The 14795-nt window shown below is 36.7% G+C and overlaps 1 protein-coding gene across 1 annotated transcript in view; it reads left to right on the forward strand.

Annotated features, from left to right (window-relative positions):
* Positions 1 to 14795, forward strand: part of LOC126360194 (long-chain fatty acid transport protein 4-like) — a 292857-nt gene that overhangs the window by 228777 nt on the left and 49285 nt on the right. The window contains exon 5 of the mRNA XM_050007690.1: positions 10187 to 10388. Coding sequence (XP_049863647.1) covers positions 10187 to 10388 — 202 coding nt within the window. The remainder of the gene's footprint in view (positions 1 to 10186; positions 10389 to 14795) is intronic.

The raw sequence follows: 14795 nt of genomic DNA on the forward strand, positions 1-14795 counted from the left end.
CCATTCTCAACAGGACAAGAATTTATGTTTTTAAACGTATCTTGGTCTATAAAAGTGTTATCTGTCAATGTGCTGCTGTCCTTTACTACCCAAGTAGGAAAATTAATGACAGATGTCAAATTGTCAAATTGAAAGAACCGAGTAGACTTCCAGGTCATCCTTCCTATTACACTCTTTCAGTGAATCAACACTGAAGTCCCCACAAATAATAATTTTCTTTCCCCTGTTTGACAGACAGCACAACAAGGCATTCAAGTTTTCTAGGAATAAATGAAAGTTTCCTGAAGGGGACCTATATACTGTTACAATTATAAAAGAGCCCTCCTTCAGTTTAAGTTGACAGGCACATGCTTCTATATGTTGCTCTAGACAAAACTTTTTTATATCTAAGCTTTTTACACAGTGATAACTTGTGACATATATGGCAACTCCTCCTCTCACTTAATTCTCTCTACTCATATGTTTATTGCTGCTCACATTTGATGTCCAGATTTCAAATAACACCTTCATTTGAGGATCTGCTTCTGTCCTGTAATAAACAATGGAGGTGGCGGTGGACAAAGAGAAAGAGGAAGGGGTGGAGATGGACAAAGATAGGTGGAGGAGGTCAGGAGATGAACAGAGAGAAGTGGGGAAGGGAGGGCAGCGGAGGCGATTAGGAGCTATATACAATTCCAATACATATTTAGCAACTGTGGAGCATAAAATTCATAGGTAGCTGCCATGAGCCAAGCTAAGAGAAGAAACAGGAACACTGTTTATTGCAGGACAGAAGCAGATCCTCAAATGAAGGCGCTATTTGATGTCTGGACGTCAAATGCGAGCAGCAGTAAACTACAAATCAGTGCATGTTCTCAGCTTGTAAACATTTATCCATAATAATTCATAATAATGTATGTAGTTAATTTTGCAAGAAATATTTCAGATAATAGGGTTCCCTATAGATGATAATGTGTCTATGCCAAATGATGTTATCAGTGCTTATAATCATTTTCACTTCGCAAATAGAAACTGGTAAAGATGTAACAGCCAGCAATAATTAAGGACTTAAGAATATTTTTCATTATCAGGTGTAGTAGTGCTAAGTGACCAATAATTAATCCAGAAAGATTGGGAAAAGAGTAGATTTGAAAGTCTCTGCAGCATTAGTCAACAGTAGAGGGATGGTAGCAAATCATTAGTCGTATGTTATGGTGTTCCATAAATTTGCAACAGTACTAGAGTCCAACTTCTGGAAAACAAGGAGAATGAGCAGTACAGAGGACATTTGTCACTATAACTGGACACATCCTAAGTAAAGTAAAGTAATGTACTACATCAAATGTGTAAAACCTTGCTTTAGGCAACAATTTGAGGATCCAAACTTTGTAGTAGTAACTACATCAGGTGGTCCCACTCAACGTAGTGCCTCTGTGACGGCTCTTCTCTTACAGTCTTCTCAAACCAATTCTTTTCAATTCTTCTTTCCTCCATGAGACAGGGACAAAAGTTTCAAAAGCTTGGAATAGCTCTTGTCTACTTTTAAGTGTTCCTATTAACAGTCCATGTACTTTTGCCTCCAGACGATAATTAAAGGACAGCCATTCTGTCTCCTTGTAATTTAATTTTTATCAACTCCTTTTTCCTTGTGGTGTGTTTATAATAACAACAGTCTGAAATGTTGACAACCAGAACCAAATGAAAATGAAAATGAAATGCAAAATATCATAAAATAAAAAAGTGCATTCATTGGTTTGTTTATTGGAAAATAGTGTGGCTTATTCACATTTACATAAGTATGCTGGTATTCAAATCATTAACATAAACCCCAAAGAAACACTATGTGTCTAATAGCTAAGACTTGAATGATTTTAGTACTACTTGGACTGTGGAATTGTGGTATGAATGTTACTAACATACGAAGCCATTCTTATCTCAAGAGCGTCTAGTTATGTCATGTTTTCATATTCAACAGAAAAATCTTCCTCTGGTGCTGATTTTCTGCCTGGCTCCTAGGTCTAATCTATACTAAGGTGCTTGTAATGTTTTTATTTCGGATTCTTCGTTATTATCTTCTCTAGTTTCATACTGCACTAAACATTGCCTGTCACTGTCATCTACATCCATTCTTTTCGATTAAACCTCTCCCCTCTGCTCCACCACACTCATATTGCTGACATGCCTGAACTCATTTGCTCCTCCTTCTCTTTACCTAGCTTCTTTAATTTTATCTTTCTTAACCCTTTCATTTTTATCATTCCCACAGATATGATGTAATCCATATCTTCTCATATTTACATGTTATTGTTAGGTCTGATAGCACTTGCTTTTATTGTTTCCTTTCATGTACATCTTTAACTTAACTTCCAATTTTTTAATTGACTGATTTCCTTATTACTGTGTGAAACAATTTACATTGTATGGATTTTGTCATTCAAGACAATGCAACTCTTAACAGCATAAAATTAATTTCTTAAAAATTAATTGACAATGAATTTACCTTTACTCCAATGACATTTGTTTTTAGTCTTAGTTAATTATTATTTCTGTGTATAATATAAAACAGAATTTCTTAAATTAGGTGACCTGCTTTTATTTTGTAAACAATCTTTTGGTTTTGTTTTGAAAGAAAGATAGTATCTGTCTTTTAAACATTGTGGTAATTTATTACTTAATTTGATAGTGCTACACAATAAACTCTGCTGAGTTTTAACTTTATTTTTTCTGTACATATATAAATTATAGAGGTTTCTAGTTTCATAATCATGTACTAAATAATTTTTAACATAGGAGTCAATATATTTTTTTACAAATCTAACACACTAAAAAATATTCACAAGTGACAGCTAATATCTTCAGCATTTTAATAAGCTTGAGATACTTAGCTGTGCTGTGATAATTAGTCATTATACATATCGCTCTTTTCTGTAGTCTGAATATAGCCTGAATATTTTTCCTATCCACTCCCCAGAAAATTATGCCGAACTAATAACAGAAAAATAAACTGATATGATAAGTGAAATATCATATACTGATGTAATAACTTGGCATGCATAACATGCTGTAGAGATTCAGTTACTAAGTATTTTTATGTGTTCTTCTAACTTTGACACACAACTGACATTCCCAGAAATTTCCTGATTCCCACATATCATATGAATTCGTTATTTATGAGGGTTGTACCAAAAGTAAGGTTCCCATATTTATTACAAATAGAAAACAGTGTTTATTTTTATTAATTTATAAATCGTTGAAAAGCTTGCACTTTGTCTATTTTTCAACACAGTTTCTATTTTTTTCGACACACTTTTGGAGATGGTGCTCCTGCTTTTGTATTCCTAAGTCAGAAAAGTCTCCTGCCAATCTGTTAAGGAAGAGTGTGACCTCTGCTCGAACTTCATCATTGTTCTTGAAACATTTCCCACCTAAGTGTTCCTTTAGCTTGAGGAAGAGGTGATGATCGCTGGGGGTCTAAGTCCAGGCTGTACAGGGGATAGGGCATAACAGCCCACCCAAATTTCTTCAAAAGCTCCTGTGTTTGACAAGTGATGTGGGGTCGAGCATTGTTGTGAAGAAGCACTACCCCCTCTGTCAGTCACCCTCTCCAGCGATTCTGGATTGCTCGCCGTTGTTTGGTCAGTGTTCCACAATATCTGTTAGAGTTTATTGTCATCCCAGTTTGCATGAAATCTATGAGGAGTACCCCCCTTCTGATCCCAATCACAGTCGCCATAACCTTTCCTGACAATTGCATTTGTTTGAATTTCTTTGGTGAAGGTAAACTGGAGTGACGCCACTGACAAGATTGTTGTTTTGTTTTGAGGGTGTAATGAAACACCCACATTTCATCTCCCATGACAACAGAGTCCAACAACTTCTCCTTGTTGCCTCCCCCCCCTCACATTGTTGAAGAAATTTGCAAGTGCAATCAAGGTGTTGTTCCTTGTGTCCTTCAGTCAGCATCTCGGGAACCCAGCAAACACACACCTTGCAATAACCCAATGTTTCTATTAAAGTTCATTCAATTGTGCCGTGGAAAGCTTCAGGAATGCATTCAACAAGTTCACAGACAGTGACCGTCCAATCATTGAGCAGTTCACTATTGATCTTCTGGACAATTGCATCTGAAACCGACGGTCTTCCACTCTATTCTTCATCGTGAACTTCCGTGCGACCCTCAGCAAAAGCCCTGCACCATTTGTGGACATACTGAATGGACATACATTCTCCCACTCTCCACCATAAACCTCAATCTGCTGCTGATGAATTTCCATGGGCGATAAATTCCTTGCGTGGAGAAACCGGATGACTGCTCGAAGCTCGCACTCGGCAGGAGCGGTGATCAACACTTCCATCTCTTATGGCTGCCAAGCCAACACTGAGCGACGTAGCGAATTGTGGATGGGTGGGCTCGAGAGTGGGGGAACCACTGTGCACGGCACTGTTGTCAGATTTAGCCTAGCACTTCCCTCATGGCTGTAGCTCATTGGGAACCTTACTTTTGATACAACCCTCATATTTTCAGGTTATTGTAATCTGGGGTTTTGTTTATGCTGATGCTCATAGCATTTGTTTTCTTAATATTAAGTGTGACTTTATTGTTTATTGCCCACCTATACACACAGCAAAGTTTTTCTTCAGCTTTCTCTCTTAGCGCATCTGGTGACTTGTCAGTGATAAGTACATAAGTTATCTTCAACCAATATTATCTGCTCTAGCTTGATGCTGTGTTGGAAATCAAAGTAAATTAGCAAAAGTGCTGGACCTAGCACACTGTCCTGCAGTACACTTATATTTATAATTTAGGGTGAGAAATATGTTTTTTTTCAACATATTTAGGGCTACTTGATGTATGTGTAACTTCATTCAGCTATACTCTATTTTATAGATATGACTGGAACCACTTTTCCACCCCCTCCCCCTCCTTATTCCCAGTTCCTCTAGCTTATTTAACACTATTTTATAGTCACCTGTATTGAATGCTTTATTTAGTTAGATAGAGGAATAAACCTGTTATATAGTTCCCTTTATACAGTGCTTCTAGGACATCTGTGGTGTAAATGTGCAGACTGAAGTGCCAAATAAAAATTTATACCAATGCTGGGATTCGAATTTGGATCTCCTTCTCACTAGACAGATGGGCTAACCACTGCTTCACCCTGGTACAGTGACTTTGCACAACTGCAAAGACTATCCTAGCATGCCTCCCTCCTCAATCCAAACTTTCATTCATCTTCAGCCAACTTAGTATTCTCCATAAATTCAAACAGCAGTGCATGGGCTCTCCAACTATTTTGTAATAGCTCCTCAGCATCAAATGAAGTGAAGGATACTGCCTAAAACCCAGGCATAGATGCTTTCATAAAATGAAACTATATGGTTCCAGAGACCTTTTCAAGTCCCAATCATCTATGCTATTACAGTTCAGGAGGAATATCAAAGTGGGCTAAGGCATGAATGGCAGTTTGGATTCAGGAGGGAAATGTGCTAAGGTACTCTGTGAAGCTGTTCAAAGCCACTGTGTTGAGGTGGCATAGTGATGAGTGCATCTGCCTAGGGAGTAGGAGACCTGGATTTGAATCCTGGTTTTGGTACAAATTTTCATTCATTGTTTCAGTCTGCATATGGACACTGTAGATGTTTGTGACTCGAAAAGGTCTCTGGAAATATGTAATTTCATTTGATTAAAGCTTCCAAGACATGTTCTGTAAATTATGCAGTTGCTGATTCAGTGCTGTTCCCTGATTGGTACCCAAACTGGTCATTGGAAAGAAAATTGTAGCTATTTAAATAGTTCATAAGACTATTTTTCATAATAGTGTATTTTTGTTAGGGAGGACACAGCATGTTATTTTGGACAGAGAGTCCTCATCAGATGTAGGAGTAACTTCAGGTGTGCCACAGGAAAGTGTGTTGGGACCCTTGCTGTTCATGTTGTATATTAGTGACCTCGTACACAATATTAATAGTAAACTCAGACTTTTTGCAGATGATGCAGTTATCTATGATTAAGTACTGTCTGAAAGAAGCTGGACAAATATTTTCAAATTTTGATAAAATTTCAAAGTGGTGCAAAGACTGGTAACTTGTTTTAAATGTTCAGAAATGTAAAATTGTGCACTTCAAAAAATGAAAAAAAATGTTGTTTCCCATTGATATTATATAAATGACTCACTGTTGGAATATGCCAACTCATACAAATACCTGGGTGTTGCTCTTTGAAGGGATAGGACAAGGAATGATTATATAGGTTCAGTTGTGGGTAAAGTAGGGGGTAGACTTTGGTTTATTGGTAGAATACTGGGGAACTGCAGTCAGTCTACAAAGGAGGTGCTTACAAATCATTCACGTGACCAGTTCTGGAACATTGCTTACGTGTGTGGGACTCATACCAGATAGGACTAACAGGGGATATTGAACATATACAGATGAGGGCAGCATGAAGAGTCACAAGTTCATTTGATCTGTGGGAGAGTGCCACAGAGATAATGGAGAAACTGAACTGGAAAGTTCTTACAGATGGACATAAACTGTTCCCAGAAAGTCTGTTGACTAAGTTCCAAGAACCAGCTTTAAGTGATGATTCTAGGAGTATACTAAAACCCCCTGCATAGGGATTGTGAGGATAAGATTATAATAATTACTGCATGCACAGAGCCTTTCAGAAAATCATTAATGCTCCATGTATGAATGCAATGTGAAGAAACCCTAATAACTGGTGCAATGGGGGATACCCTCTGCCATGCATCTCATAGTGGTTTGGTTTGCAAAGTATGGATGTGAATGTAGATGTTGTTTCTATTATTTTCAAAAAGTATGAGAGTAGTGGGAGTGGCCTATTATTTTCTATGTCTATATCCTTTTTGAAGGGAGGTAGCAATTTACCATACTTTAAGTATTCATAAAAGCAACTCTGTTTGAATGATTGATTTATAATGTCAACTAATGGTAATGTTAGGCTCACTACAGTCCTTAAACAGACACATTGTACTTTGTCCAAACCTGTTGAAAGTTTATTTTGCAGTCTGCAAAAACTGCTTTATAGACTTCCTCCTTTGTGGTTTGGATAACGGCACTGAATGGGGTACACATTTATTTAGCTTTATGATATATGGGGCTGTTTGGAATATTTGCTGTAGTTATATTCCTATACTGGTAAAGTACTTATTTATACAGTTTGCTGTACCTTGTGGAATTTTTATTTGACATTTTGTCTTTAATTTTAATTTTTGATTGAGTCATCTTTCTGATACATATTTCATGTTTTACAATCTTCCAACTGCTTTATTTTTTTCCTGTATGTTTGCCTATATTGTTTATAAAAGTGTGAGAAAGCTAGATTAAAGAGACTGGTTTTAATGCAACTGAGATACCTCAGTGTTTGGGATGATTTTTTTGATATTTTTTGTCTCCAGTTTTTGTCCTCCTATTAAGGATGTGCATAACACCTTAGAAAAAGTCTGTTAAAATTTAGTTTGAATGTCAAGAAATTTTTGAATTTTTCATTTGCACATACCTCTGTTACACTACTTCCCAAGTTTGAGCTGATGTTTGTGTGCAAACTGGTTGCTTTCGGTTTAACAAATATTCATCTATAGATATGCATTTTTTTTGTTTTGTTTTACTGTAACCACTTTTATATTTGCAATTTGACTGAAGCAGTCAGACAATACTAGATCCACTATAGCCACACTACAATTTTCTTTGTCTAAATCTGTTAACACATAATCAGTAGCTGTCACTGACTGGTATGTTATTCTGGTTGCACTCTTTACTATTGACATTAAACTGTTACTTTAATGTTTAAGAATAAGGTACAGGTACCGTAGCATCAGGATTATGTTTGTTTACATTTAGGTCTCCTTATGAGGACATTCCCTTTTGGAGTGGATATCATATCAAGAACTTGATTTAGTTTAACAAAAGATATTCATATCTGTATGAGGATATCAGTATAAACATAAGAAGTCAATTTTCTGTGCTTATAGTGGTCTCTTAATCTATTGCTGCCAACTCAAAATACTTCTCTTCACTGATTGTACATAGATCACTTCTGACATTAAATGTATGATTTCATTTCACATAAATACAACCACCTCCACACTTCACAGATGTTTTACTGTATGCAAATGCTAATTGTAAGACTTTAAGACTATCCCCACCAATATTCTGTAACGCAAACAGAGCTGTCTATACTCTTCAGCTCAACCTCGAGCTTTTGCACTTTATTTGGTAGTTACTGAATAATCTGGTGAACAGCTGTTAATTTATCATTACTACAAGAGACCAAAAAGTTTGTTAACATTTAAAATTCAATACTTTCTGGAAAAATGTAGGTAGACAAGTAAAATCTTGATATGTATGCTTAAAATGACATGGAGTGCTGTTGAAGCCAAAAAAAGTGCACAAAATATCCGAAAGATGGCACTTCGTATGATACAAAAGCAATAATCAGCATAACAATTGACTTTTAGCAAAGACAATGTCTTTATAACAAATGATCAACATTTCAGGTGTCATTCATCAACAATACCTGTACGCGAGAGGCAATGTTGTTGACAACATTGTACAGCTTATCAGTAGGTGTGATGAGAAATCATCATCAGATATCGTCTTTTAGCATCCATAATGAGGTCAGACGATTCTGGTGGATTTGTGATCCCACAACCAATAATCACACGGATTGGCATCTGGGGTCCTGGGGAGCTAAGCACGATGGATGTGGGGGCTCAGCGCATGATCCTCACTAAACAATGTGCACAAGAGATCATTTACATGAGTAGAATATGGGGTCAAGTGCCATCCTGCATAAAAGTTGTACTAACCAGCAGGTGTTTATCAGTCAGGCTAGGGATGATCCAACTTCCTTTATACATACTGTTATGCAGTACCACTGATGTGTTGCTGTTCAGCACCGTCTGTTGATCCGTTTTTGCAGTTGTTTATGGTTACAATAAAACCCTATGTCATTTCAGTCATGCGTGTCAATTTTTACCACTCTACCTACATTATTCCATGAACTAGTTCATTTTCAAGTGTTAATGGAGTTTGGGTCATCCTGTATATTTAGCATTTCCTCTTCTCTTTGTTTTGTTGTTGTTGTGAGTGAGTTTACTATTTATTATTCCTCAATTTGTCTATCTCATCTTCTTTATTGTTTTCATTCATATTAATACTGTTGCTATTATTAGAATTTTGCAGTGGTGCCTTTATTTTAGTTTTTGTGTCCTTAACGACAACATATCTATTTCATACTGATCTGTTGTATCAAATCTCATTCCTGCAGTGTACATGTACATCTACAGCTGCATTACTACTATGCACTTCACAGTTTAGCACCTGGGTAGAGGGTTTACCAAACTGCCACCAAGCTATTTCCCAGTTGTTCCACTCTCCAACAGCACACTGGGTAAATGAATACTTAAATCCTTCCATGTGTGCTCTGATTTCTCTAGTTTTATTATGATGATAATTTCTACCTATGTAAGTGTGTGGTAACAACATATTTTCACATTCAAAGGAGAACTTTGGTTATCGAAATTTCATGAAAGCTCCTGGTGCAATGAGAAATTCCTTCGTTTTAATGACTGGCATCCCAAATTGTGTATCATATCTGTTACACCATCTCCCCTGTTTTGCAATAACCCAAAATAACTTGACTTTCTTTGAACTTTTTTGAAGTCCTCCATCAGTCCTATCTGATGCATATCCTATAACACCCAGCAACACTTCATAAAAGCATGGGGACTAGTGTAGTATATGTAGTTTCCTTAACAGACTTGTTGCAGCTTCTAAGAGTTCTCCTAATAAAATGCAGTCTTCGGTTCACTCTTCTCACAACATTAACTATGTGATCATTATAGTTTAATTTATTTGTAACTGTAATACCTAATTGTCTATTTGAATTGAAATCCTTTAGATTTGTGTGATTTTTCATGTAACTGAAATTTAGCAAATTCCTTTTAGTTCGCTTGTTAGCATATGGAACCCTTAGTGTGGTCACACATTTCCTTTCTTAAGAGCAAAGTTGTAATTTAAAGCAGTTATTATATGATAATTCAATCTGTGGATCATTGCAACTTCATCAGTTGAAGCTCATTTTTGTATGTTTTTAGAATACAAATGTGTTCATTCATCCATTTCATGTGTATCTGCAGTTCCGTGCATAGAGTTTATTATTATATTACCTTTGTGCACATTTTTTTAGGTTTTTGTTGGTTGGAGCAGCAACTCGAAGTATGCTAGGCCTGAGAGATGATGATGTCTTCTACACTCCTCTGCCCCTGTATCATACTGCAGGCTGTGTAATTGGAGCCGGATGTGCTCTAGTTAATGGTGTTCCTTGTGTCATCAGAAAAAAATTCTCTGCTTCTTCTTACTGGAGTGACTGCATACATTATAAGTGTACTGTAAGTAGTGACACAAAATAAACTGCATTATCAGAATATTTTTGTCCTGTAATTTTACATGCCATGTCAGACTTCTGCCAGTTCTATAAATTTTCATATATATGACACAACAACATTGGCATTTGATTCCTTTATGTGTTAGTTTTGTATACTACACTACATCTTATTAGAAGTATCAAATAATTGCTTACCATACTCCTTACAAAATAAGTATTTATTTTAAGGATTGTAAGCCATAGGTTCATAAACATTAATACCACCACAGTTAGGAAACATGATTTATCAGTCTCAATAACTTCCAGTAGAATGACTAGTATACTCGACCTCCATAGCTGACTAGTCAGCATGTCTGATTACCATGTGGAGGACCTGGGTTTAATTTCCAGTTCTGTTAAGGATTTATCCTTGGTGAGATGACTACAACGGGATGCTCTAAGCTTCATGAGGCCTATTTAGAAGCTATTTGAATGATAAATAGTGATGCCAAGATGTGCAAAGCTGACAATGTCTGGGTGAGTAGAGTGGCAACCCCATCTCTCCCTTCCCTCTCCAACACCCCCCCCCCTTTTTCATTCATACCGCAACAAGTGACACCATAAGAAAGAGCATGATACAACAGCCAGTTAGCATTGCATGGATCTATGAGTCTGGTCATGGAGCTACTTTTTTTTACATCCATTACGATAATATGTTTAAGCCCTTAAACACATAATTGGTCTTAGAATAGATAGCATTGATCGTGATGAATAGCAGCATATGATACTTGACTCCCACATTCAGTGTGTTTCTTAGATAAGTGGTGTTGCTCGCTGCTGGCATGGAAGGAGGAAAATTGAGTCCTTGTAATATGTGAGATATGTTAAAAAACAGGAGCTGCTGGTTAGGATCCACACAGTGTCACTGGATTGGCATTGTTTACAAGCAGACACCAGTGTTGGAAGTAGAACACAAAGAAGTGGCTGCTGTGCAGTCCATGCACACATCTAAATTAATGAAGCAGTGATGCAGGCTATATCAGCAGGGGTGCATAAGATCCAATAACTCAGGTATCTACACCATCTCCAACTTCAGTTCAGACAAATCATATTCTTAATTATCAGTTACATTGTGCCTTGTTGTTCTAATGTAGCATTTATTTTCATCAACTCTTGCAGAAAATGAATCTACTTGCTAACCTCAGGAGCTGTCCATTTGACGAAATATGTGATTATGTTGTCAGAGTTTTTTAGTAACCATCCATGACTGAAATTTCTTCAGTGCCATGAATTAAATAAGTAATCTTATTGTTCATGGATGGTTGACCTTAAAAAACTCAGTGACTATTGTAAGTTTACTTACTTCAATTCTGACTGCAAGCATACATAAACTGAAAGTATGCATTTGCTATACCTCAACTTTGGAAGGGAGAACTTCCAGGACTCACTCTTTGTGATGTCTCAACATAACCTAACTTTAAGAAGTTTCTGAGGCAGTACCCTAAGATGAGGTAGTATCAAATGGAATCTTAATAAAAAGGTAGCTTTGCCAAGGATATTAAATTTTATATTGGGATGACATTCAAGAATAATATGATTGAAGAACATGAACCAAAAATATTCCTTAAGTAACCAGATCCTAACAAATAACTGACTGTTGTTACCCCATATGATGGAGTAATTTCAGATTCCCATTGAATTTCCATTCGGCCATATTTCCCTCTAATTGGGTAATTTTTGACAGAAACTATCTTTTTAAAAATACACATGCTTAGAAATTCTTTTTGCGTGTTTAGGAAACATTTTATGCATGGTTAAAAATATTTTATGCATGATTAAAGAATATTTTACATGTGTTCAGAAAACATTTGACACTTGTTTAGAAAACTTTGACACACACAGTTAGAAAATATGTGATTAATAATCATAGCAGAAATCATCAATCTACAATGTGTTCTCACTGAATAAAAACTTCCCCTTTTCTTCTCTAGTAGTTGTCAATCTGCAATTTGGTGTTTGTCTATAGTATTATGATCTGGAACTGCTGGAAAAATAAACACAGAGTTGTTGCCTTGATACGGATGCAGAAATGTGACTGCCACTTCTGTTAAGATTTATCTGTTTCCTTCCAATCACATGTGGATAACCAACTAGAACAAAAGCCTCCACTTCTAGAACTGCTTTCCTGTTCTGCTCTTTTCTTCATCAGAAGGTATAACATCACTATTCAAAGGCAACTCAGGCACTGATTCAACATTATCTCTATTTCTCTTATTGGTGCCCAAAATTGGTCTTCCTAGGTCAAGATTTAATTTTCATTTTCATTACTTTTTGTTCCATTGTACATTCTGAAATGTTAAATGATCCTAAGGTTGTCAACAAGGGAGAGTGAAACGAGACATCAGGACAACAGTAGATTTGTTCAGTTAATTTCTTTATTCTGGCCCTCAGCTGTTGTACATCAGGAACAACTTAGTGGAATCATCCAGTTGCCTCTCAAGCAAAACAATAGATGTCTGGCATTGTTGGCAGCACAAGGAGCGGGATTGAGTGTGGTGTCAGTTGAATGCCACTGTCAGCAACGTCTCTGATCGTGATCATGATGACACTGCGGCAGTGCAGTTGTTGACAGCAATGAATTTCCTCCAGTGAGTGAGCGGATCCCTTGTGACTCAGGGCAGGCTGGTCAAACAGCAGACCCTGTACTGCATTTTCGGATGTCGCTCTGGGTGTCACCGGTTTGGGTGTATGCGGTGATACTGAAATGAAAATGATTTAGTACACTAATGACTGAGTACTTATATGCTCCAGACCATGTTCATTTAGGGCTTAAGACACATACTCTAAACACTTCTGTGACAAATGAGGAAAGGCTTCCATCCTTCTGCTAGCGTATTGCAGCATCGACTGTTGCTATACTGCACCCAGCGGCGACTGTTGCTATACTGCACCCAGTTGGCTCTGCTTTGCCACCCAGTTGGCTCTGCTTTGCAACACAAGTTGTCTGTGTTTTACTTTGCAATACATAACACTCTTGCCTACCTGTGGTTGGATCTGTTGCAAATTACTTCTGCTCTGGTGTATTATGGTAGGTGGTCTGAAGATGGTCTAAAACAGATAAAAACTGGTAACCTTAAAAAGAAAAGTAAGTGTCTTGCAGCTATAAATGTTTATGTTCATTTTAAAGTAATAAAAAAAACTGCTGTTCTCAAAGAGAAATGTTCTCAAAAATTACTACAACAAACGATTGTAAGACATGGTATTTTTTGGTGGCAACAAAATCAAAGGCATACCTTTCTCCCCTTCAGTGACTTCAGATAAGGCAGCACAATAGCAGTAAACTAGTCTCTAAATGTTGGCAGATCAAACCATCCACTTTTATTGCAGTTCTAGTGGGTTTCCTTTGGACCTCCTCTTTGCCAGGCATCCCATAAATGCTCCAATCTGTGGAGCACATATGGAGGCAATATTTTTCCATCCCCAGTGGCAGCCAGGCAGCCACCTTTACTGAAATATTAATTTTAAAAGAACCTAAGATTCTCTCTGGCTGTTTTGTTTTCCTTCTATCACATGCTTTCTCCCAGCTTCATCACACAGAGTTATCTCATCATAATTGATTACTTTTGGGAGGTATCTTTCAGTTTGTCATTAACATTCTGGAAATATGATTTCATAATCACATAATTCACTTCAGCAAGTTGACATTTAAAGTTCCCAGGAAACTGGATGCTTAATTTATCGAAGTGACACTTCACCTACATTTAAGGTATCCTTTCACCATGTACCTTACATCAGCAAAGGTAAAAGGGAAATGCCAGCATGCAGCCGTTAAAATACCATGTGTTCTCTTCAATTTTGCTTAAGACAGAAGGCCTTCCAATCATGCCAGGGTTTGTATTACTGACTTTATTCTCTAAGGTTGGACAGGGTATATTAAATTTATGTGGTATCTTTCCCTACAACAGTTTTCCTGGTCTTATAGAAGCAACAACTATTTCAAAATTTTGAGAGTCTAAATTGCATCTCAGGAGAGCACCAAGTGTTCTCTTATAAGTCCAAGGCAGTGTCTGATATACAGTATCTGAGATATATATATATATATATATATATATATATATATATATATATATATATATATATATATATATATATATATATATATATATATATATATATATATATAACCTACACATGTGATCAGTAGTTAATGCTTGCTATAGACACTCCCCAGAATTTAATCAAGACTGTTTTGTTTCAGAAATATCTAGATGGTTTGATGGTTTGAAGTGGCACATCATATTTTATTATTTGAGATTATACCAATATAATAGTGTCTCCTTTAAGATCAACAGTCTGTCAGCTATCTGCACTACTAATTAAGATTGTAACAAACAAAGACCAACACCAGCACTATGCACAGTCTCTTCAGCAT

The sequence above is a fragment of the Schistocerca gregaria genome, chromosome 1, assembly GCF_023897955.1.
Source record: "Schistocerca gregaria isolate iqSchGreg1 chromosome 1, iqSchGreg1.2, whole genome shotgun sequence".
Taxonomy (NCBI): Eukaryota; Metazoa; Arthropoda; class Insecta; order Orthoptera; family Acrididae; genus Schistocerca; species Schistocerca gregaria.